Source organism: Tauraco erythrolophus, chromosome 17, assembly GCF_009769465.1.
Source record: "Tauraco erythrolophus isolate bTauEry1 chromosome 17, bTauEry1.pri, whole genome shotgun sequence".
Lineage (NCBI taxonomy): Eukaryota > Metazoa > Chordata > Aves > Musophagiformes > Musophagidae > Tauraco > Tauraco erythrolophus.
Window position 1 is genome coordinate 15,842,306 of NC_141481.1, and position 24,394 is coordinate 15,866,699.

General features: G+C 47.7%; 1 protein-coding gene across 1 annotated transcript in view; it reads right to left on the bottom strand.

Moving 5' to 3' along the window:
• Nucleotides 1-22,517, bottom strand: part of MAPK8IP3 (mitogen-activated protein kinase 8 interacting protein 3) — a 76,500-nt gene extending 53,983 nt beyond the window's left edge. The window contains exon 1 of the mRNA XM_086622535.1: nucleotides 22,200-22,517. Coding sequence (XP_086478661.1) covers nucleotides 22,200-22,517 — 318 coding nt within the window. The remainder of the gene's footprint in view (nucleotides 1-22,199) is intronic.
• Nucleotides 22,518-24,394: the final 1,877 nt, after the last annotated feature.

The following is a 24,394-nucleotide window of genomic DNA, read 5'->3' on the forward strand; positions in this document are numbered from 1 at the left end:
GGGACCAATGCTGCAACTCTCACTTGCAACAACAAAGTGGCAGCTGTGCACATAGTAGTGCACAGAATATGGGGCTGAATTTTAGATATACCCATTTCACGAGGAAAATACAGCAGAAAAATACTTGATTTCAGGTTATTATTTCTGTAAAATGTTGCTTTTGACCAGGGAGCTTTACTCCTCCTCTGCATCGGACACGGGCACGCACGGCAAAGTGAAACACGTGAAATGCTGGATTCAGCTCCACTACAGAGAACTGATATTACACAGGACTCTTGGTAAGAGCTGTAGTCACAGCTGCTTTCACGAAACATTTAAACTAAACAGTGTCCCTGGCAAGTGAACAGCACCTTCCAATCTCTGAGTGTACTTAAGCAAGGCCAGTTCTTGTGCGACACACGGTCACGGGAGTTTTGCTGTGCAAAAGGCTAACGCATGCCATATGCAATAATGACCCATCATGACATCCACACTTCCAGACTCAGAAACTGAGCTGGTTCTAGTAACATCCCCGACACAAACTTGTGGAAAAGTCCGTAAGGCTCAGGAAACATTTGCCCTGTTAACCACATACTCCCTTTCCACAGCAAACCAAGTCTGAAGTGCAGTGCCACCATGCTCACAATGGTGCAGGACACTGAAGCTATCCCACTAGCTTCAAAACAAGTCCTATTCTGGCCTTACAAACCCAAAAATTCCAGTCTCATTACATTACTCCTAAACAGCGACATCCAAGGAAGCTAAAACAAGAGTCGTCTGCACCAACCAGTTCAGTAACTAGAACACAAACCTGCCAGCTGAGCGGCAAGAATGGGACTGGGGCTGGGGCAGCCCCGGATTCAGAGCTGCAGGGAAGAGCGCAGGAATACAGCTGAGTTTGCTCTGCCTTGAAGACGTTTGTCGAACAAGAGGAGCCCGCGGGAAGCACCTCGGGGCCATGAGGGTCTCACGACGTGCTCCGCTCCTGGCCCAGCCGGTTCCTCTCCGCCTGGTCACAAAACGCTCGCAGGTCGAGCTCTGGCAGATGCCCCGGCACACGCACACCAGCTGCTGAACTCTCCTCTTTCTGCAGGTATGAATGGTGGGCAAGGGGAGACTTCTCCCACCCCCTCGGCACTCTGCACGGGGGCACGGGCTGTGCTCTGCAGGTCCTGCTGCTCCAGAGGGCATGGCAATTCGAATCTTACAAGGCAAAGCCTCATTCTACTTCAAGAGAGACAGACTTGGGTGAAAATCGTTTTTGGGTAAGATTCCCAGCAAAACAAATGTATTTAAATGCACAGTAGGATTATTTTGCTAAACTCTGCACATGAAACAAAACTCACGGTATTTCATCCTCAGGATAAGCCATGTGCACGTTTCCTATTGCTTTTACTGGAATTATTAGCAGTGACACTGGTGCCATCATGACATCCATGAAATGGATCTCTCTGTAGATGACTGAAAGGCTACATCATTTATTATTCTTGCAGACTGTTCAAACTGTTCAGAAAACTCATCTGAACAATGAGTCAGTTTTCGTTCCTACATACCTGTATTTATAGAAACAATCAAATGCATTTTAGCCACGTCTCATTTTCCTACGCTCGGTTTTCTGCAGTGCCTTTGATCTTTAACTGGGCTTTTAACTTTCTTCTCCTTCCTGCCCAAATGCATTGCAATAAGGGTTTTTCCTTCCTCCTTATGGCTGTTTTCCAGCAGCATTTTCTAGAACTACCAGAAATGCCAATACCTTTCTTCCACTATAAAGGAGTCATCTCAGAGGCTAAACATTTAATTTTTAATTAAATTTTAAGACTGTACAGGGGTTTAGATTTTTAAGTAAGTATTTTTTCTCTGAGATGTCAATTAAACATCGAAATCACTTAGTCACTCACAAGTATCCAGCAATGTTTTATGGATTTTGAGAAATTTATAAAGCGATCTGCTTCATAAATTTTCAGATTTATTTTTGAAACATTTTCCAGACTAAAAATACAATTTCAGGATTAGTAAAAATGAGGAAAGAAATCCTCATTGACAGAGCTACACTGAGCAACAGATCGAGAAGAGCAGCGGTTTAACTTGCTCCATGTGGAGGACTGATGGAAGCTACACCAACAAAAGAGCTATTTTCCTGGTATAATCTCCATCTCCTCGCAGGGTTTTGCTGGAACCACTCTGTGCTAAAGCTCTGCTGATGAACCCTTTTAATTGCAGCCAAGAGCTAAATCCCCATCACATCACACTGGCTCAGCTTTCACTACCCTCTCAGCTCAAGATGCCCTCCTGCTCCTAGTTCCCCATCCATGAGCATGCCAACCAGGCCAGGCAGAACGAGGGTTTTAGCAGCAATAAAAAGGAATGGACTCTAAGGAAAATATTCTCAGGTTTCTTGACAGTAAATTAGGACGCAAAAGAAGGTACAAGCCCAATTTTATTCTCATGATGTAGGTCATCTTTAATAGGATTCTTGGATTTGTCAGTGCTGTTTTGGTTTAATTCAGAGGAAACTGACTGAAAGATTAAGTCTTCTACAAATACTTACTCAGTCCCATCTATTTTGCAACCTCAAAGTAATCAAAGAAACAGAAAACTAGAAATCAATTAACCATCTGGAGAAGAAAGAGACATGGAGACAAAAGTATTAAAAATTAACATGACTCTAAGTGTTCTCAGGCAAGAGCCACATTTCAGACAAAAATATTGCCGTATATCCTGTCCTGCCTGCTGAAGAGATGGAACGAGAACATTGTGGCTCCTCACTCTCCCCGTCTCTGAGGCACCTTCCAGCTGCTCCTGCATCAGACACCATCTCACCTGAGGCTCTCCCTGTGCATCAGAAGGTCTGAAGGGCTGCCAGCAGGAAAAGTCCCGGATCCAGAGAGAAGCCAACGGCCACACCAGTGGGATGAGGAGGAGGGGTTTCATGGCCAGGGCCATCCCCAAGGAAATGGCACTCCTCCTGATAGCTTAGCACACACTGTCACTGCTGCTCACCCTTCCCGACACGGGTGAGCTCTCGGCAGGGTGTTCAGGCAGGCTCTAGCTCTTTTCCAGCAGCAGACGTTCCCTGTAGCATCCAAGGAAGAGCCTTACGAGCCATTACGAGCAGCAGAGATTGAAATGACCTTGCTCAGGAATACGAGCACATCCGCAAGCACAACTAAGCTGTGCCAGGAGTCTGTGGAAAACAGGCACTTCAGGCACATCTGTATTACTCTTGCGAACAACAGCCTCCAGGGACAGGCAGCAGGGCTTCACCGACAGCACGACGACGTGCCGTGGTCCGCAGGCTGCCCAGGCTGGCCAAGGGGTCTCCTGCCCCAACCCAACCTGCCGGTCGCATCCCCAGCACACAGCAAATCCCCCCTCAACGCGGTGCTCTCGGCACCAAGCCTTGCTTCCCCACGCTGCTAGAAACTCCTATCAGGGCAGGAGAAACAGAGAACACGCACTGAATAAAGTAATTTTTTGGTGGTTTTGGTTTTTTAATTCACCAGACTCACAAAGGCAGTTATGCTTTAAAACCAAGCACATAGTATGAAGTGAATGCAGCTCAGTAAACAAACATCCACAGGCATTTCACATTTTCCACTTCTTTCAGGGGGATGAGGCACAATCCTGGCCCTACTGAAGCTGTGGGAACGTTCTCAGTAACTCAAACAGCACCAAGATTTCAGCCCCATCTTTTAAACCGCAAAAATAAACAGGCAGTGGGGCCACTAACTTGAAGTCACCTTCCCATCGGAACGTTTTCTGTCTATAGCTACAAAAAGCACCAAACCAGTTACAATAGAAAAGGAATCCTTCTGGTTTACTCGTTTCTTGTGTTTTTCACCTAAGTTTGTGCACAGCCAATCCTATCGAAATGCTGCAGTGCGATGCACAAAGATGAAGTCCCACACCTCTGTGGATGCGAACTGAAATCAGCAAGACCTCAGAAGGGAAAAGAGTATTCACATGAATCAAATTCACACTTCTGGCCTCAGAAAGAGTACAAATTCCAATGACTTACTGAAAGCAGATACTACTCTTGCTTCATTATAAACTAATATAATTAACAAGATAAAAGTGGGCCAAAAAACCCAAACCAAAACAAACCCAAACAGCATAGCCTTATAGTCTTTTTAAAGACATCTTAAAATAACTGAGATACACTATTTACTAAGAAATCTGCCACGAATTAAAATGCCCAGGGTACTGCATATAAAAACTGAAATGCAAATTTGCTGACTGCATTCTTTCACTTTAGTGCTGCCAAGAGGCAAAAAGAAAATACGGTGCTGGCAAAGAATCACAGGCTTAACCTGCTGCTATGAGCTGCCCTTGATTTCAAGGCATTTCTCACTTGCAGAGCCAGCTGCTGCAACTGGTTTTCTCTGATGGTTTCACTGCATGGAGTTCCATTCAGAACCATATCTCAGTGATTTCACAGCTCCCAGCTCCATCTTTATTGAGATGCAGTAAAGACATTTAGAAAACAAATAAAGATGATCAGATAATTCCACTGATAGTTAAGGAAAAGTACTCTTTTCTTTTTTTTTTTGGATCTCACTATGACAAAGTAGATGGGTGCACTAGAAGAAGAAACAGCCCACACTCCCAGTAGCTCTCAATAGCAAGGCTGACCATAGCGTTAATATTTTATCATTTTTATTATTTTTTCCAGTGCCCCTACACTTGCTTTCAAATAATAATTTCTGGATATGAACAGTTACAGTGAAACAGTTAATCACCTCAGTGATCTAAGAAAACTGGAGTATGAAACTGCTATATATACAATTAGTCACGTTTTTTTTTCTGCTAGCCTCCATCCCCAGATCACAAGCAGGACAACTGGCCGGTAATAACCCAGGATGATGACAAACAATGGCTCACACTGTAGTCTTTCAGGGCAAATATCCAGCGTAAAATCATCTTAAGGCAAAAGAATGACTCTTCCGCTGAAAAGCAGTGGTACGACGTGGATTACTTGGCTTCCCGCTTTGCTGTCTCTTGCAAAGGAAGACAATGACTAAAAATAGCAGCGTGTAATCAGAAATCATCACATCACATCGGTGATAAATCGAGCAGAGAGTGAGAGATGCACATGTATGCAGAAATCTCATGACGTGGCCTCAATCTGCGGTGGCTGGTGGTACATGCGATGGTGCTGCACGCCACGGGAGCACCAGGGTCCGTCCCCTTGTCCCTGGGCTGGCAGTGCTGCGGGTGCGAACGCAGCGCTGCGTGCAGAAGCACGGAACACGCGCCTGGCAGAGCCACCCGCTAGGAAACAGGTCTGCTGGTGACGTGGGAAGGGCTCCTGCTGTGCGCAGCTTCCCAGGGCAGGTCACCTCACCTGCAGGAACCCATGGAAGAGGGAGGTACCGTGGGTTCTGTAGCCCACCTCCCAGCTTCTTGGCAGTGCCTACTTAGGCTGGCAATTTAGGGAGCTGTGTTGACAGTATTTGCTCTTAGAAAGCCACAACAAAGAACTCCTGGCTATTTAAATCTGATCTATTCAAAACTAAGTCTCCAGTCCCACTGTCGGACCGCTGCTGCTGAGTTTTACACGCTACTCAAGGTGAAGAGCTTGTTCTGCTCTCTCAACAGGAGCCACTTCACTCGACAGCAGCTTGAGGAAGAGAGATTGCTTCCTTACGAACCAGATGTCCACCACGTCGTATTTGACACTCAAATCATCACGTCACACTTTCTTATCACAGCTCCTGTGCAGGCAATGGCCACAGTCAGACACCAACAATGCCAGGGCTTCGGAGTGTTAAACCTTTTCGCTTTGACAATCAGAAAAAGGACCCTTAAATTAAGCCACTTCTCAGAATTCTGGTGGTCATCAGTGACATGCTCTCTCAGGAAATAACTTCCATTTCAATAGTTGATACCAAGGGAATTCTGCTTCCCACTTTATGAGCCAGACTACATTGATGCAGCTACTTTTTAGAAGAGCATGAGAGCCGTGCAAAAATCAACAAATAGTTCAAAATCTCAAACTACGAACAGATGTTCAGATTTTTATCCCTACAGGTATTCTACATAAAGTAATTTATTTAGCAAAGCTGCAGTAGAAGATTAAAGAATTGAGTCTCGTCTACCTTACATCAACGTTAACTTGACTTCGCTGCATTGAACCATCCCCAGTTCCTACCAAGAGAGGCAATACAGATCCATGTAGTGTTTCCCTTGTGAAAACAAAGCTTGTGCCAATATTTAGAGTCGTTCTCCCTCGCTGATCTCAACAGCTGAAATGTAGCCTCTTACACACAGAAAAATAAGGCCATCAGCCCACACACAGTGACAAAAGCACACCTGAATTTCCAGCATGTTGTATCTAACACGACAGGAATTTTAAGAACGTTTTGGCTCCCTGAGAGTAGAGTTTCACTAACGCATAAAAAGGGACTCCTTGAGTTTACCTGATACTGACTCATCTCGTCCTTCGATGCCCTGAGGTGACAGACCCACGGGTGTGAGGGTGCTCGCAGCGATGCTCACCCTCTCTCCTGAAAGCCCCTTGCCTTCCGAAGACCAGCCACGGCACCGGAAGAGCGAACCCCAGATGCCCCTGCAGCCCCGGTGCTCCCCGGTGGTATCGACATGCAGCGACACCTCAATGCACCTGTAACGCATGTGAAAGAGACCCCAAACAGCAACTGTTTCACAAGGAAATACGCAATAACAGCGTATATCCTCCTCCATCTCAGCACTCTAGTTACCACAAAGAAGATGACACTACTCCAAGTGTTAGCTTTATAAGAAACAGTTCAAAAGACCAAACTATTAACATTCCCACAAATGCACTGACAAACAGCAGGCAGTCCACAAGCTGGAAAGAAGTTCAGCTGCAACAGTGAAATGAAGCAATAAAACCCCTGACTGCACCACTTTTTTAAAACTCACCGGTAATTAATTTACCATCTCAAATTTCATGCTTGCTCCAAATTTTATCTTGCACTTATCACAAAACTCAGCAAATCACAACGGTGTTCTCCGATGTGTCTTGTTCTACTCTGTGTGGGTTCCGTGTTCGTGGTGTATTTGGCAATTATACGGTCACGGTTGGGACAGCTGTGATATGAAAACTCTCACATTTTCATTGCAGAGCTTGGCCTCAAGTTCGAACCATGTTCACAGTATGGCTCACGTTACACATCAGCCTTGGGACAGGAGGTGTTTTGTATCAGGAATGCAGGATCGTGTTAATAACTCTATACTGGACACCTAAGATACATAACACTGACTCACACGAAGATGCTTACACATAAATATGCATTTAATATGGAAAAGTAAATACCAGTCTTCCTTGGGTGCTGTCTCTGACCTCAAGTAGAGCTGACAGTGAACAAGGCCATTTATTAGAATGCCAAGAACATCATAAAAGAGAAGAACCCCCTCCTCCTCCTTCCCATTTTTTCTGATACATTATAACTCCATTTTAACTTCATTTTCAACTTAGTTTTTAAAAGCTATTATTTATTAGTTATTTAGAATAACTCGCTCGTGGCAAGACGGCAGCGGCCCCACTGCTGCCCGTGAGAGACATGGGGGGGCAGAGACCCACCCGCAGCCCGGGACAGCCCCTTGCTGGAGCAGGTGGCTGTGCCCAAAGGAATGTCTCACGTCAGAGAAGTTCATGCAGAACTGTCTCCCGTGGGAAGAGCCCCCACGTTGGAGCAAGGGAAGAGTGTGAGGAGCCCTCCCCCGAGGAAGAAGGAACCGCAGAACCAGCACGTGATGAACTGACCGCAACCCCCGTCCCCCTGTGCCACTGGGGAGGAGGCAGAGCTGGGCAGAAGGGAAGGGTGGGGAGAAGGTGCTTTTTTAAGATTTGGCTTTATTTCTCATTATCGTCTCTGACGTGATTGGTAGCTAATTAAATTATTTGGCCCCAAGTCGAGTCTGTTTTGCCTATGACCACAGTTGGTGGCTGATCCCTCCCTGCTCTTATCCCATCCCTCAAGCCTTCTGTTGCATTTTCTCCTCCACATCCCATTGGCAAGGACGAGGGAGCGAGCGGCTGCAGGGTGCTTAGTTGACACCTGGGGTTAAACTACAAATGTCTGGTCCTACAGCACAGTCAGGAGAGGCAGAGGGAACCCTCCCACACCTTTGACCCTGCTCCAGCTCTGCCCGAGACACAGAGTTCACCTGTCCAGCCGCTCACATCTCCCATGCGACTCACGTGCTCACTTGGGACAGAGGTGCAGTGGAGGAAAGGGGTGCACAAAGAAGGAATGGGGTGCTAGCGGAGTTCTACAAGTTGCCTTCAGAACAGCCTCGTCCCCTATCTCCATCGGCAAGCATGGCTAACAAGAAAAGAGGTGAAGTCTTTGAAGTCTTGCAGGTAACACAAGACCAAGAGGTGCAGTCAGCACTAAAGAGAACCTGACCATCACGGGAAGAACTGGATGATGCTGAAGATCAGAGCAACACTGGGACTGAACAGCACACAAGTGCAAGGGCACACACACAGGAACAGCCATTTCTGCTGTGATGAAGGGTGAAGAGGAAGGAGCTGATGACAGAATGATTAGTCAATCAGGCCCCATGGTGACATGCTCTGGACCAGATGCAACCGCAGCGTGAGGAGGGCAGAGAGGAGATGGAGATGCTGCTGCCTCCTGCCATTCCATGTCACACAGCCTGCAGTGGACCACGCTAACGAAGCCGACAGCCTTCAGATAAATGCTATTACTATTACTATGACTTTGAAAAGGCAATGGGACACTCCTGGGAGAGCATTCTCTCCACCATACAAAGCACTGGTAAAATGCACCTGGGAAACCACTCATTATTCCTCCTGCCCCTCCGGGAGGACCAGCCCAAGCACCAGATCTGGCTAAGTGTTCCTCAAGGAAGAGTGAGATGAGGGAACCTGTGAACAAGACTAGGCTGGCCAGCTGACACATGAGCACAGCACAGGCCAGCTGGCCCGCTTTCTTCGGCAAGGCAAGAGCATGGCTGCAACACCTAGCAAACGGGGAACAGACAGCACAAGGCCAGTTTCCATCAACACAGCAAAGACATAAATACTTGATAGAGGGAACGCTTAAGAATATTAAAGGACAATGCTGGCACAAGAACAAACCAGTAAAACCAGGCCACGAATAAAAATAAAAAACTCCACTGCAGTTTACAGGAAGGTTACCTTTCAGAAGACTAGAGGAAGGAGATTTAACTAATGGTTTTAAGACAAAGCTTGAAACATTTATGAAATGGATTATATAACTCGACTGCCTGCAATACCAAGGGACTGGACACGCTGACTCAGGAATCTCCTGCCAGTGTTATTGTCCCAAGCTTTTAATTAAGAGTGGGTGTCTTTCTAAGAATGCTAGAGGGGAAACAGTTACAGATTTGGTGCAAAAATTACCACGCGGTAAGAAGTACATAGGGACCAAGTCTGGAGTAACTCGACTTGAAGCGAGACACTCCCAGGGCTGCAACGACACATGCTGTAGCTACAGACGTATTTGACACTGCTAGTGTGTGTGTGTGTGTGTGTGTGTAAACAGACAGTAACACATCACCCAGTATTAAAGCAACAGGTTGAGTGGATGCTGGACGCCCATCGCATCGTAACACACACAGAGCTCCTGCTCCACAGGCTGCTTCCACCACAGGCTGGGCACCTGGACAAAGGCATGCTCAGTAAAATGACATGGTAAATACTAGTTTAAAGTAACTTTCCCTATTTCAAGAGTGTAGGTGTTAATTTTCTCCCAAATCACAGAGAACATCATACTACAAGTGCATCAAGTGGAGAGCACCCAACAACCACTACCCAAACTCTTGTCTCCCTGTTTTTATTTTCTTTCTAAATTTTTTCATGCGTTACTGACGTCACGTTTTTTGCTTCCTGCATAGCTTAGCCTCCATTCAGGGACATAAAAGACCCTGATGGACTGTTTTTAAATGTTGAAAAGAAACAGAGCATGGATAGCAATGGATAATGAAAGAAATATTAATGGAACAAACATTTTAAAAAGGAAAAAAAAAATTGTGCAAGCAAGTAATGTAACCTTTTCTTCCTTTGTGAGGACTAAAACATATTTGTATGTATTTTTGTATCTGGAATCATGGTGCAAATTATGTGGCAATTTCAATGCAACTCAGGCCCCAGGCTATAAAAGCCACCCAGCTGAAGGAACAAAAAGAGGTGACACTAAGGAACCAAGGAGGTGAGACCAAGGCCAGGCTGGTAAAACACAGGCAATGTTTCAAATAACTGGAATTACCAAGATGCTGCAATTGCACCTAATGCTGCTACAAAAGGTGGCTGTGATCAAATATTGTGTTAAACCACGTAACTATCCCAAGAGGTGCTTAATCATCATTCTATAGGTTTAAAAAGCTGTAGCAAAGCGAGTAGAAGATTTGCCAAAGACCATCATCCAAGTGAGCAGCAGAGCAGCCATCAAGACTCTGGCAGAACGGGTAGCAGGCTGGTGGGAAGGGCAAGGTCCGCTGCCCGCGTGCCCACGGCAGGGCCCTTGACCAGGGGTACAGCCCCTGCTGGGCCACAGCCACCGAGGGAGGAATGAAGCTGACAGCCACCACCAGAGGGACAACCTCAGCACCACGGCCATTTTACGTGTGTAAATACTGCATCTCCTTATTTTACATACACATAGAGCCAAATTCCATCCAACCAATAAGAAACAACTTGTCTTTAGAAGACGACAGAAAAGCACAAAGTGACAAATGAAATAAAATAAGATTATTCAGAGTGGGAAATCTCTATTTACAATAATGAACATCAGTTACTGGAGCTTATCTTCAGTCACTTTGGCATACTAAGGATAAAACCGACACCAAATCCAATCTAGTACATCCAAAACACCTTAAAAACAAAAGCTTTGCGTGTGCAAAGCTTGCAAGCCACACACTCATCATGCAGCTGTAACTGCAGAAGACAAATTCCTTGTGCAAGGAGAGTCTATTAAGTGGTGTGCAAAAGTGAAGAGGCCAGCTGCCACGGCCATCCTTCTGTATTTCTCTCAATGCTTTTTTTTCACCCTTATTCCATGAACCTCTCCTTCATCTTAAAGGAAAGGATATTTCTAGCAGGTATGTGTCATGCTGGACGGTATCGCACCTTCGCGATCTAAAAGAAAAAACATAAACGTAATGGTAGCTGCTCAGATCTTCACAGGAAGCAATCCCAGGGTGTCTCACTCTGATTTTAGCTCTGATGCTCTGAAACACAATCTATGCAGTTTCCTTAAGTAACGCTGGAGAAGAACATACGTGCCAAACTAAACACTGAGAACATCAGGTTCCTCTTCACTTTACCACCATGGGCAGCTCTACAATGGATACCACCAACTGCCTACCCGCTCCTCAAGGTGTTTCTCCTGAAATCAGACACTTGCCTTCTCAATTGCAGCTCTAAAGGAAAGACAAAGACCCAGAACTTGGCGTACAAGATATGCCACGTGAGTAACTAGCCATTTTCACAGGCTTCTAGCCCTGCGCATGCAGACACGCGCGTCTGCACACACCACACACCTCTCGCCTTGCTCCCCACCTCCTTTGCTGGGACACGCTGAATTTAGATTGCTCATTCTTTAAATACACGTCCTAGTGTCCCACTTTCTGCAAGACACAATGCTTCTTACAATGATTAACAACTAAATAAAAAAACAGAGGATTCACATATTCGGATTATTTTCCCAAGCTATCCTTGATAGGTGAAACAAAATTGTAAAATATCTTGAAACGACACCTCCTTCCATAGTAGGAAGGGGAATGTACTTCATAAATTTTCTAAATTATGTTGTGTACTCCCTTCAAAGGTGTTGTTCATAATCGTGTTGCAAATGAGCCCTTTCAGTTCTTTTGCAAGCACAGAATCCCACAACCAAAAATTTCAGACAGACTCTGAAAAGAAAAGCTAACGTGCATCTGGGCCATACACCTTGAAAATATCCCATCATTCACAGATTAGATGATTTTCCTGTTTAAAATTAGGATTTACAATCACTACGTACAATTATCTTTTGGGAGAAACTCGGCATGTGTCCGACAGGAAAACCTTTCAGAAAACCCTGCAGGTGGAAGGCCAGGCAAGCCTGTCTTGATGGTGCTGCGTTGCATCCCCTCTCCAGGGGGATGAGCAGGTCTGCTCTAGCACTGGGAGACAACTGGTGCTCATGCCACAAAGCAGGGCAGCCCAGGTTGGGATGGCCAAGCCCCAGGTAAAATGGGAAAGAAAAATAAGAGCCTGAAACTGCTTTTGTCAGACCCAGTTTAGCATCACATCCTGCCTCGAGCAGGTCTCTTCAGACTGGGGCAGTGGGACAGAAAGCAGACACCAGTAGCTGTCCATGACTAGTGGAGACATCACCATCCAGCTCAGGAGCAAAAGGTCCAATGCTTCCCGTTGATACCTGAACTAAAGCAATCTGTCCTGGAGAGCAAGACACAACTCCGAGGATGGAGATGCATCAATTTTGAAGGCTGATCACCTCCTTGCCCAAAAGAAGGGACTTTCCACCACATACTAGAGAAGAATCGCAGTGTTTGTCACAGCCCATATGTGGCACCCCTGGACATGCAGGTTGGCTGTCAATGCTCCCGACATCCATGTGCAACCTCAGGCTGATGATCTATCTAACTGAAAGACTGGACTAGAACTGAAGTCTCCGTTGACAGAGAAGCGGATAACGAAAGGGCAGCCCTGCACACACCTGCAGGTGCTCACGCCACGGCAAGCACAGGCTGGACACGGTCAACACGACACAGGCTGAGCCTATGAGGCTCACACGCAAAAGGTCATGTAAGTATTTGAGTCCCAGTCAAACACTGGTGCAGTCTCCTGGAAATGCCAAGCAGGTTCCCACAGGGAAGGGCAGGAAGGGGCCCAGTTGGCTGCTCAGACATCACTTCACCACCTGAAGTCAACACAGAGCAGCCACTGCCCGGCCACCACTCCCCATGTGAGCTCCAGAACCACGCAGGAAGACTATGCATGAGGAGGTAAGAGGAGGAATAGAGCAGCTCATCTCACCTGGAACACCCCACGCTTCCTCCTCAGCAGCATGGAAGGTTCTAGCCTCCTACAACTGTCAGAGGAACCATGACAACTGATGATGATGGAGATGTGCACCATCTTCATCCTCCTCAGCGGGCAAGAGAATGAACAAAGGTGCCGGGGTACCTTAGGTAGATGAAAGGTTGCATCATTCTCAGAAAAGTGAAGCCTGGCTAGGGATTCTTCTTGAAACATCAGTCACCACAGTTATTTAAATTCATTTGCAACGGTCATAAGTCTGAATCTTCCCAGACCTTCTTTGCTTTTCTCTTTTAATTCTACCTCCCGAAACCCCAATGCAAATGCAAAGTTCTGCCTTCATATACTTAGCACACCCCAACAACATCCTTGAAAAATCCACCTCCAGAGTCATAAACAGAAAGCGTCCATGAAGCAGCCTGCTCCATTTCATCAAGAGAAAAAAAAAAAAACAACAAAAAAACCCCAAAATCTTCTCATCAAAGCCCACTTGGAGATTAAAATCTGAATTATGTTAGTAAACCTGTTGAGGAGAAACCTGGCCATCACCTCAGATCATTGCCAACATCCAGATTATCTTGAATTGCTCTTTAAAAAAAGTAACAGCTCCTAGTGCTCACCCAGATTAATTTTAACGGCAATTTTAATAACACACACTGGTATTTATGAATATTAATAAGTGCCATAAGCTTGAGTGACATAAACAGGATTTGTATGAAGGATCTATGTATGGATATAGATTTTTTTCCTCCAAGATTAGTGAGAATAAAGTAAGGTTACCAGATGGCAAGAACTGATGGACATTACATTGGGAAAGCCTGATTCCTCATAAAGAAGTGATTTAGAAATATGATTCGTACGGTCAGTTTCTACTGCCCGTCACAAATGGATTTTGTTAGCTTTCTTGAAACTAATAAAACTTGTAAACTGATGAGTCACCAGATTTGTTTCATCTGATCAGTGTAGACTTCATACCATTTATTAGAAAAAATCAGAATAACTAATCATGCGTTTTTAGCACATGACTTTCCAACAACTGTTTGTCCTATAACGACATCTCTAAAATACTGAAAAAAAATCTAGTTTTTACACAAAAAAAGCATTCTGCATACAGACTTTTTAGGGCAAGAAGATCAAAAACGTAAAGGGAAGGACGAGCTGCTTCTGCATTTCTAAGAGCATCTTCTCTGCCTAACCCCAAAGCTTTACATCTTGTATTTTAGCTCTTGGTCTGCGTTTGTTCCACGTGGTACCCCTCCATCAGACCAGCTTGGCTTTGCACCAGCAGGAGAACCCATCTCTCTCCCGCATCTCAAAACCAGCACTGACCAGTCCCCACCAAGACAGATCCTGTGGGAGACACGGTCCCGGGAACAGAGCAGCACATTCCGCAGCATTCGGGACACGGTACGGCTGCCAGCCTGGGTTCTGTGCCCGCTGTCGTCCCCGGTCCACACCCCATCACATGCCGACTCGCTCTACTCTCGATGGAGTGATGCACAAAGAAGGAAGCAAATAAAAACGGGCAGACTGCCACAGTACTAAAATCATACTGGACTGGGAAGGATTCCAAATCCCAATGGAGAGGGAAGAGAGTGGCTGCTGACAATCTCCCCCGTGGAGTCGCGTTGGCAGGGGTCGGGGCAGGCAGGGCAGAAACCAATCCAGCACTGCAGCAAACCCCCTTCCACTCGCAGGGGCAGCTCTCGACCCTCACATCTGAGCAGAGAAAAGGCTTCATTGAATTATTTCCCAGCAAATGCCCCTCCTTCCCTTTCGGGGGAAGGAAAGAATTATTTCTCTCACCGTTACTTGCATTAACATCGACCGCAGTCCTGCATCAGGAGACACGCAACGGGATGTTAAATCTTTGGCTCCCAATCCCGTTCAGTTTTATTGCTACATTTTTCTGTAAGGAAAGGCATGCTCAGGGACTAAAGCTGACCATCCTTCGCGCAGCGGATGTGCTGGTCACCGGCCAAAGCAGTTGTAAGGCTGTCACTACTGGTAAGGATGGCTACTAAGTTTATTTTACCATTTCAGAGGGAAAGCAGAATCATTATAACGAACGCTGCCTACTTAGATATTAATTTGAAATACGGGGTCTCCAGCAACGTTTTTTGTTGTTCCTTACTCTTCAAATACACGGAGTGAATTTTTTTATCTTCAGTTGTTGAGTTTCAATCACTACCTGCGATACTGTGATCAATCCTGAACCATGTTCAAGTGATATCACTGACGAAGGACATAAAGAGAAAAATGAGAAAAGATTATTAATATCCTAACGATTTAAGGTTTGTCTTACCCAGAAGATATGTGATCACTTTACAGACACTCACACACTTGTGTTGCTTCTTACTTCTGAACAACTAAACGCATATATTTTAGATACTTACAACAAGTGAGGAGCAAGGTATCATACGTATGAAAACTAACATTTGCACGCTCAGCAGAAAAAAATCATTGCAACTATCAAAGTACTTTTCACGAAAACGAAGAACCTAGTTTCTCTGGGCCCAAAAGCTTTTGTAAATCAAGACAATTGCAAAAGCAGACGCAAGGTAAATTGGTAGAAGCCTCTAATAATGACATGGATTCTGCTGCCCATTCTGTTGGTGAAATCTGGCAGTGCCCGCGGCCCCAAGAACAGACGAAGAGCGGTCTGAAGAATATGAGACAGATCTTGTACACAGTTGGCTGTGCTGCTACGCCTGCATTTCATGCTTGCCAGTTACTTTTGACTGCAGATACTGGAAAGGATCCACATGATAAGCAAAGCTTTTCTTTTTCTGGTATCTGCTGTTCCCCAACGCTTTTCTCCTTCGCTGCTATGAGGTCACCACCAAGCTGCAGAAACCCCCATTAATCAGCTATTCGTGAGGTCAGGTTTCAGGGTGGGGAAACAGAAAGTGCCTTCCCAGGCTGCAGTTCATTTCACGGAAACAGAAAATACAAGGCAGAAAGGGAAAAGGCACTCCCAGTGAAGAACACCAGGGGCGGAGCACAAAGCATCACCTTCATCATTCTCAGTGGCATCCACTGATAGGACAAGGGGAAATGGATCTAAGCTGGAACATAGGAGGTTCCACTTAAACATGAGGAAGAACTTCTTCCCAGTAAGGGTAACAACATTGGGACAGGCTGCCCAGAGAGGTTGTGGAGTCTCCTTCTCTGGAGGTGTTCAAAACCCGCCTGGACGCGTTCTTGTGTGATCTGATCTAGGTGGTCCTGCTCCGGCAGGGGGATTGGACTAGATGATCCTTTGAGGTCCCTTCCAATCCCTGACATTCTGGGATTCCTCACCATTCCCTAAAGGGAATTAGTGTACGAGGAGGGGGTGATTTTCCAAAGCCTTTCTGTTGTTCAGGATGCAGACAGGAGCTAGTGAGCTTGCAATATTGCCACTCAGCTGGAGAACACCTTAAGTACCTCAAGCCACAGAGAAACCTGCAGCAACTACAGTCTGTGCCTCTTGCAAAGGACCATCTCTTCCCACAGCACTGCCCACTGACTTTTAAAACACCAGAGGCATCTTGTTACATATACTGGAAAGTGACTGTGCTTGTCATGTACAATAACAACACGAACCGCAAGCCATAAAGAGGCAGCAAAGGCCACGGCAACATGCCATCAGAAGACGGAGATGTTGCTTTTTCTCTGGAAGTGGAAAAGGATAACGCCGAGGTGTCTCTCGAACACAAGTCTCACAGTAGCAACACCAGGAAAGGGCTTTTACAGTTCACCTCCTCTTTGGGTCCTGCACCTGGGGAAGCACAACCCCAGGCACCAGGGTATGCTGGGGCCACCCAGCTGGAAAGCAGCTTGGCAGAAAACTAGGGGTCCTGGTGGACACCAAGTTGAACATGAGCCAGCAGCGTGCTCTCACGCCAAAGGCAGCGAATGGTGTCCTTGGCTATCGCCAGCAGGTCCAGGAGGTGACCCTTCCCCTTTATTCAGCACTGGTGAGGCCACATCTGGGGCGCTGTGTCCAGTACGAGAGAGACAGGGACATACTGGAGAAAGTCAAGTAAAGGGCCACAAGGATGACAATGGGGCTGGAGCACCTGGAGAAGAGAGGGCTCAGAGGAGATCTCACCAATGTGTATAAGCACCTGAAGGGAAGGTGCAGAGAGGATGGAGCCAGGCTCTTTCTAGTGGTGCCCAGAGACAGGACCAGAGGCAATGGGCACAAACAGGAACACAGGATGTTCCCTCTGAACATCAGGAAACCCTTTTCACTGTGAGCGTGACTAAGCACTGGCACTGGTTTCCCAGACAGGTGGTGGAGTCTCCATCCTTGGAGATATTCAAATGCTGCTTGGACACGGTCCTGGGCAACCTGCTCTGGATGACTCTGCTTGAGCAGAGTGGTTGGGCCAGATGACCTCCAGAGATGCCTTTCAACTTCAACCAGTCTGTGATTCTGTGAAAGTACTCAGAGCACGGATACACCCGTGGGGAAGCCCACAAGATGACAACACGAAAGACAGACCACTGGGAACACCACAAGCAGCAGTGCACACTGCTTCAGGGGTCCCTGCGCTGCCAAACCTCACGTCACATCACTGGGCAGCTCAGAGCAGCACTGCTCACCTCTTGGCCAGGTCCAACAACAAGACTTTGAGAATCAGAGCCCAGCAGGCTCTGCCACATGGTCACATGCCAGCTCCTCACTCCCGGAGCTGAGCAAAGGCCCAACCACGCTGATGCAGGCAGCGTCACCTGCTCTGCAGTGCCTGCAGCCCAGAAACACTAGATCTATCGCCACAGGCAGAAGAGTCATTGTCTAGAAACAACGGCCACGTTTGCTGAGACAGAGGTCTCTTTACCCACTTTGCAACGCAGGCTGCTTCCAGGTGCCGGACTGCCGAAGCTCAGAACACAAGCTACAAAAGCCTTTCACAGGGGGCGTCAGACCTCCTAGCCAGCATCAGGTACGTATCTCTGGACCATACGTACATGCACGTTAAACGAGCGTTCATTTTAAAAGTTCTAACAAGCATTAACTGATGTCGAAAATCAATCCACCGAGATCTTACTTTGCTATTAATGCACTCTTGTGTCTTTGGACAGCCACCACCATTCCCTTGCGATGTACGAAATTTCACTGGAAGCAGTTTTCATGCAAGGAGAGGTCAGAAGGCCACCTCCACGCCTGGCAGAGATCCACCTCGCTCTTCTGACCTCCAAGTACAGCAACCGGCGCCGTGCTTCCGGGCTTCCCGTCCATGAAAGCTTTTACATGCATTTCCGCATGCACGCTCATCTTGGAATGAGTGCCCAAACGTGACCACCAATCTCTACAGAAACCAGCATTTAGGGCACACAGTGGTGGTTTTCTTCAAGAGCAGAAGAAGCCAGAACATTAGGAAAGCAGCTTACATAAAATGTCTCATTAAGAGTGGACCCAATAAAGCCTTTTTCCCCTGGGGAGTTCTGGTGTCCCTTTCCCCATCCCAGCTCTACCCCAACAGGTCTTCTGGGCAGACACCAGGAAGAGATGGTGTTTGCACAGGCCAACGAGTGCTGGGCCCACCTGCCCTAGACCCACATGCCGATTGTCCTGCCACCCGCTACTGACCTGCACGCTGGCAAGCTCTGCCTGTTTCTCCTCCAGGCAGGACTTTCACTTGGCCTCTTTTGTTTTTCACAAAAAAAAAAAAAAAAATTATAACTAGCCCTTTTTTTTTATTAAACAAATATGGCTCAAACTAACCACCAGCTTCCTAAGTTCTTCTGGGTGACTGCCTAACAGAGCAATCATGTAAGCTTCATTTCCTTAAGAAATCAAGCTAAAAACAACACTTAACCAGAAAAAGTAAATAAATACCATGTGTTAGTGTACACCACCGCAAATCCCGGGGCCACAAAGGTGCTGAATGGCCTGGAGCATCTTTCATAGGAAGGAGGCTGAGAGCACTGGGGCTGTTCAGCATGGACAAGAGACAGCTCAGGGACATCTTACCAGCTTGTTGAAGCACCTCCTGGGAGGGAGTCAGGATAAGGGAGCCAGGCTCTTCTCCAGACAAGAGGCACAAATTGAACCACACGAAATTCCATCGGAACACAAGGAAGCACTTTTTTACTGTGAGGGTGGCCAAACACTGGGACAGGTTGCCCAGAGAGGTTGTAGAGTCTCCATCTGTGGAGATGCTCAAACTCTGACTGGACACAGTCCTGGGCACCCTGCTCCAGCTGACCCTGCCTGAGCTGAGGGTGTTGGATTAGATGATCTCAGGAGGTCACCACCAAACTAGACAATGCTGTGATTCCATAAAACAACATATCACATAGGCAATAACTACTCTATGTTCATACATAACACAAAACAGATGGAAGAAAACAAAAGCATCAAGAATCTGGTACAATCCCGTATCTTCAGTAGCTTGGAAGTCATGGAAAACTGAAACTTTGGTACTGAGCCCTACAGCGACTGACAGCACCACCTCATTTCAAGGAACTTCTGCTTTCAATCTACTTGCCTAGGTGCTTCTGCTGTCTTGTTTTAGGACAAGTGGAAAATACAGAGTCACTGCAGCCCCAGTGCTTAGTAACTTGCTTTTGGCAAAGACTGTTTTAAACAGTAATACATAGAATCATCTTAGAGAAAGAGACAGAAGAGTATTGAGAGGGAAAGCCGTCCTTTCTGGCATTTAGCAAAAGTGAAATGAAAGTTCGAAACAACCCTAATTTAACAAAACATACCTACAGAGTCTGTCTGTGCACAATTTCTGCATAAAGACGGAACAGCAAGAGTTGATGGTTCTGCTGCGGTGGTGACAAGACAATACAACAAGTGTTTTCATGCCAGAGAACAATGCCCACTTGTGGTTTCAGCTACTTTGAAATTAATAAGCTAATACAAAGTAATTACAACTCAGGGTCTTTGGACACGATATTGCAAGAGAAGAACAGAGCAGTTTTTCATCTCCAGCTCCCAAACTCTCAGTGTCACTTTAATTGTTGTAATCACCACTTCTATGCAGAGAGAAATCGAGACTGGGGTCAAATCTTGTTCCCAGAGGAAGATCTTCCCCCTCAGAAGTGAAGATCTGACCCCACGACCTGAGGCGCAGCACAGGCGGCTGAACGCTGCTCCAGATGTGGGACAGACCTCCCCGGCTACTGCGGGCACTGCTGCAGAACAGCAAGGCACACTCTGGTGGGAAAAATATTTTTCTATTTTTCAGTCATTTACAATCATCTGGTAGACAGCAGAATTCTCCATCATACGCAGATTTTCATCTCCATAACATGTAATTTACTGCATAGTAAGTGGCGTATGGGAAATAGGTGCAGATAAATAATGTACTTTTTGTTATATGCAGAGGGAAATAACAGTCATATATATTCCATATATGACCTTGCAACAAGGATTATGTAGAGGCAGAAAACTCACTTGTTCCCATAAAAAGCACATTATCTATCCCTTTCTGGTAGCAAGTCTCCTTGCAGACACTTTTTTCCACACTTACATTGAGCTGCTCGTAAGTGTGACAGACTATCACTATCATCAGTGCTTTTTAAATCTCAGCAATCGGTATTTTGCCATGGTTCCTGAGTTTCCTTGCAGGGAACGTAACTTGTCACTGCATTTGCTTCCAGAAAACACATTCTGTATCTAGTAAGTCAAGAACAGAAATACGCCCAAGTCCAAAGATGCAAGATTGTTCCAATTAGACTGTTCCATTCCCCATTTGTAGTCCCTTTTTTTTACCCATAAATAGTGTCCTTTTAAAAAATTTTATTTCTCAGAAGCTGCAATACTGTCTCTACACATTTAGTAAGTAAGGTCTCATGTACTCAGAATTTTTCAATCCCTATATGCATTCAAAAGAATTTTAAAAGATTATTTATTAGTCCATCAATACGTAACTAAAACTCAGGATTAAAACTTTAATTGACTGGCTCTCGCTTTCAGAATTAGTAACAGACCCTCCTCATGAAGTCAGCCAGATTCTTGCACCTGATTATCAAGGAACAAGCACACATCTGGCAAAAAAACTGCATGGTGCTTTACACTGTTCTCCAGTTCAAAAGCTATTTCATTAATTCCCTCTTATCAAATCAGAGCTTGACTCCTAGTAAGGCTACTGAATCTTAAATCTTTTGCTCTTTCTCAGACTAAAAGATGGGGGGAAAAAAAAGGCCTTTAAAGATGCTGTGTAGTGAAACGGGGATGACATGGTGGTGATGGACCTTTTCCACCACCAATGCTTTATTCCAGATTATCACTTGAAGAGGCTGAACAGCAGACTCCATGGTTCAGTCTCATTTATGGCTGAAAAGATGCTCTTGATTTCAGCAAGGACAGGTGCAGATGTAGGAAGAATACAGAACGCGAGTCACGTCCTCTCTGTTCTGTCTAACCTGAGTCTTTGTAACCCACGGAATTTGGTTTCTTCCCATCAGAGGGGTTTGCTCTTCTCATGATCTACTTTCAAATCCCGCTCCCAGCTGAGCAGCGCTGACATGGCTCCCGCAGGAGCACATCCATACTCCAGGAAGCTGCAGATGCCAACTTGGGAAACTATTTTATTAAGTTTCAAGGCGGAGTTTTGGTAAAAACAAGTTTCAAAAATCAGATGGTGTACCCTAAAGGTAATTTCTTGCTCCAACTAAACAGCTTACTGCTGACATTAAACAGCTGTACGGCTGCACGGAAATTATCCATTTTAAAAAGTATTTTATAAACCCCAAATTAGCATAAACGTCAAGTGAATTCCAAAGTGAATTCTTCAAATCCATAGGATTGCAGCTGGGTTTGTTTTTTTCCCCCCTGCTTCCCCAGAGGCGGATCCGCCGCAGGGGCACCGGCCCGCGGGGCTCCGGGCCGGGCCGGGGAGGGGGTCCCGCCCGGGCGGGCAGCGGCGGCCCCGCGCCCCCCCGCAGGGAGGGACACGTCCCGCGGGGCCCGGGCCCGCATCCCCCTTCTGGAAGGTCCCTCCGGCGCCGTCCCGGGGCTCCCCCGCCCCCGCCCGCCCCGCGCCCACCGGGAGGGCCCGGGAGGGGGAACCCGCCGGCGGCGGCCGGTCGAGGAGCCCGAACCGCGGCCCGCGGGTGGGCGGCCCCGCCGCCCCCGCCCGCCCCGGGCCCCGCCGCGCCCCGCCGGGCCCTGCCCGCCTCCGCCGCAGCGGGGCCGCGGCGCTGCTCCCGCCCCGCGGGCGGCCAAGATGGTCGCGGGGCGGCGGCGCTCGCTCACCTCCTCGGCCTGCTTGCGCAGCGCCTTCTCCCGCTCGTACTGCGTGAGCAGCTGCTCGTTGTCCTCCCGCAGCAGCTCCAGCTCCACCTCGTGCTCCTGGTTGTCGGTGAGCACCGAGTCCAGGTTCTCCAGCACCGTCACCACCAGCGGCATCAGCTCCTTCACCACCTCCTCGTCGTAGCAGTGGATGAGCCGCTCGAACTCGCGGTAGATGCTGCTGGCGAGGCCCGAGACCCGCTCCGACATCACCGACCCCGAGCAGTAATCGTCGCCCGGGTACCCCCCCACGCCGCCATCGTCCAGCTGGATCTCCAGCATCCTGCCGGCGCGACAGCCGCCGCTCCGCTCCGCTCCGCCGCTGCCGAGGCCGCCGCCGCCGCCGCCGCCGCCGGGCTCCGCTCCGCCCCCGCCCCGCCCGCCGCGTCACGGGCCGCGGGGCCCGGCCGGGGCGGAGCGCCGGCAGCCCGCAGTGCCCCCCGCAGTGCCCCCCGCAGCCGGGGCCGCGGGAGGGGCCGGGGCCGGCAGCGCGGGGCTGCGGGGCGGCTGCAGCCGGGGCCGTGCGGGGAGCAGCTCCCGGCACGTCGGTGCCGTTCCCACCGGGGAGATGGGCGCCGCCGCGAGCAGCACCGGGCCGTCCCCCACGCGTGGCACTCGCCGCTCGGCGTTTTCCCAGCCGCCGCCGGTTTCTTGCCCCCGGGCCCCGGTCGGACAAAGGCTGGCAGCGGAGCGCCAGCTGCACGGCGCACGGCATCCTCCCGCGGGGCACGGCAGCGCTGCAGGGCGGCGCGCAGCGGGGGGACGCGGGGCGCGGGCAGAACGCGGGGAAGCTGCACATCCCCCTGCGTGCCGGAAGGCCACCCGCGGAGGGACCCGCGTGAACCGCTCGGCACATGTAGCGCTGTGCTTTGGGCTGTCCAGTTCATCCTCACCAACATCTAAACCTGAGTGCCCACGTCCTGCTCCGGACCCCAAACCCAAAGGATTCAGGGAAAATAAGTTGTCCTAGGCCTGGGTATGTCAGCAAGCTACAAACTGGAGAGGCCTTCAAAGTAGATGGTCCAAAGGTCACAAACGAGTCAATTCTTTCCTATTCACACTCTCAAATTCTCCGTGGTCTGACAAGAACGTAAGAAGTGTTACCTAAACTGGATGTTGTTCAGTCTGAGGCCAGATCTAGAAGGACTCTTATTTGAGGGATGGGGACAACTTCTAGCCAAAAGATCGTTAGAACCTAATTTTGCAACCTAATTATTAACTGAAAACCTCCAAACACCTTAAGACTTGCAAGTCTCTTCCCAGTACCCATGAAAACCAGGGCACCCCTTGGCTCCATACATGTCAGTTGTTTCAGTTTAGTTACTCCATTATTTTTCCACGGTGAGCCAGCCGTAGTTACTACAGTGAAAGGAGACAAGGACCTGTTCAGGCAGGGATGAACTGACAGATGACACCAGAGGCCATCTGAAGTCCTGAAAAACATCCGGCACCTGAGCCCTTGAAAGCAGCAGCACAGGCGCAGAACCTCGTCGGCAGAGTTCCATGAGCAGCAGCACGCTCCCAGGTACGGGAGGCAGCCTCCAGCACCCACGGCCTGTATTGCCAAAGTCTCATCAATGCATACGATACTCATTGACGTAATACATTTGTACAGAGCCTAAAAACGGGCTGGAAATGGGAAATAGTGCTCCGAAATGCCTATGTTATCAGCAACCCCCAGTTCTCACCACTGTGAGGAGAACATTTCATTACGTTGGTACTCATCTCGATGTCCTTCCGCAAAACAGCCTTGCGAATAACCTGCTTGGGAGGGATACTGCTGTTTGCCTTCTCAGCTGAGAAAGCAGAGAGATCATGAAATACCAGGGACGTACTTTACGACTCTTAACAAAGAAAAGGCAAATTTTCTTGCCTTCAGCAAAAGAAATTGTGGATGCCCCATCCCTGGAAGTGTTCAAGGCCAGGTTGGATGGGGCTTTGAGCGACCTGGTGTAGTGGAGGGTGTCCCTGCCCATGGCAAGGGGGTTGAAACTGGATGATCTTTGAGGTCCTTTCCAACCCAAACCATTCTATGATTCTATGAAATAAATTAAATTCTTTACATATATCTGAAAAAAAAAAAAAAGCTTCTCATTAGGAGTTCTAATTAGAAATAAAATTTTTTTACAAGCTAGGTAAGGGATTTGCATCATTGGAAG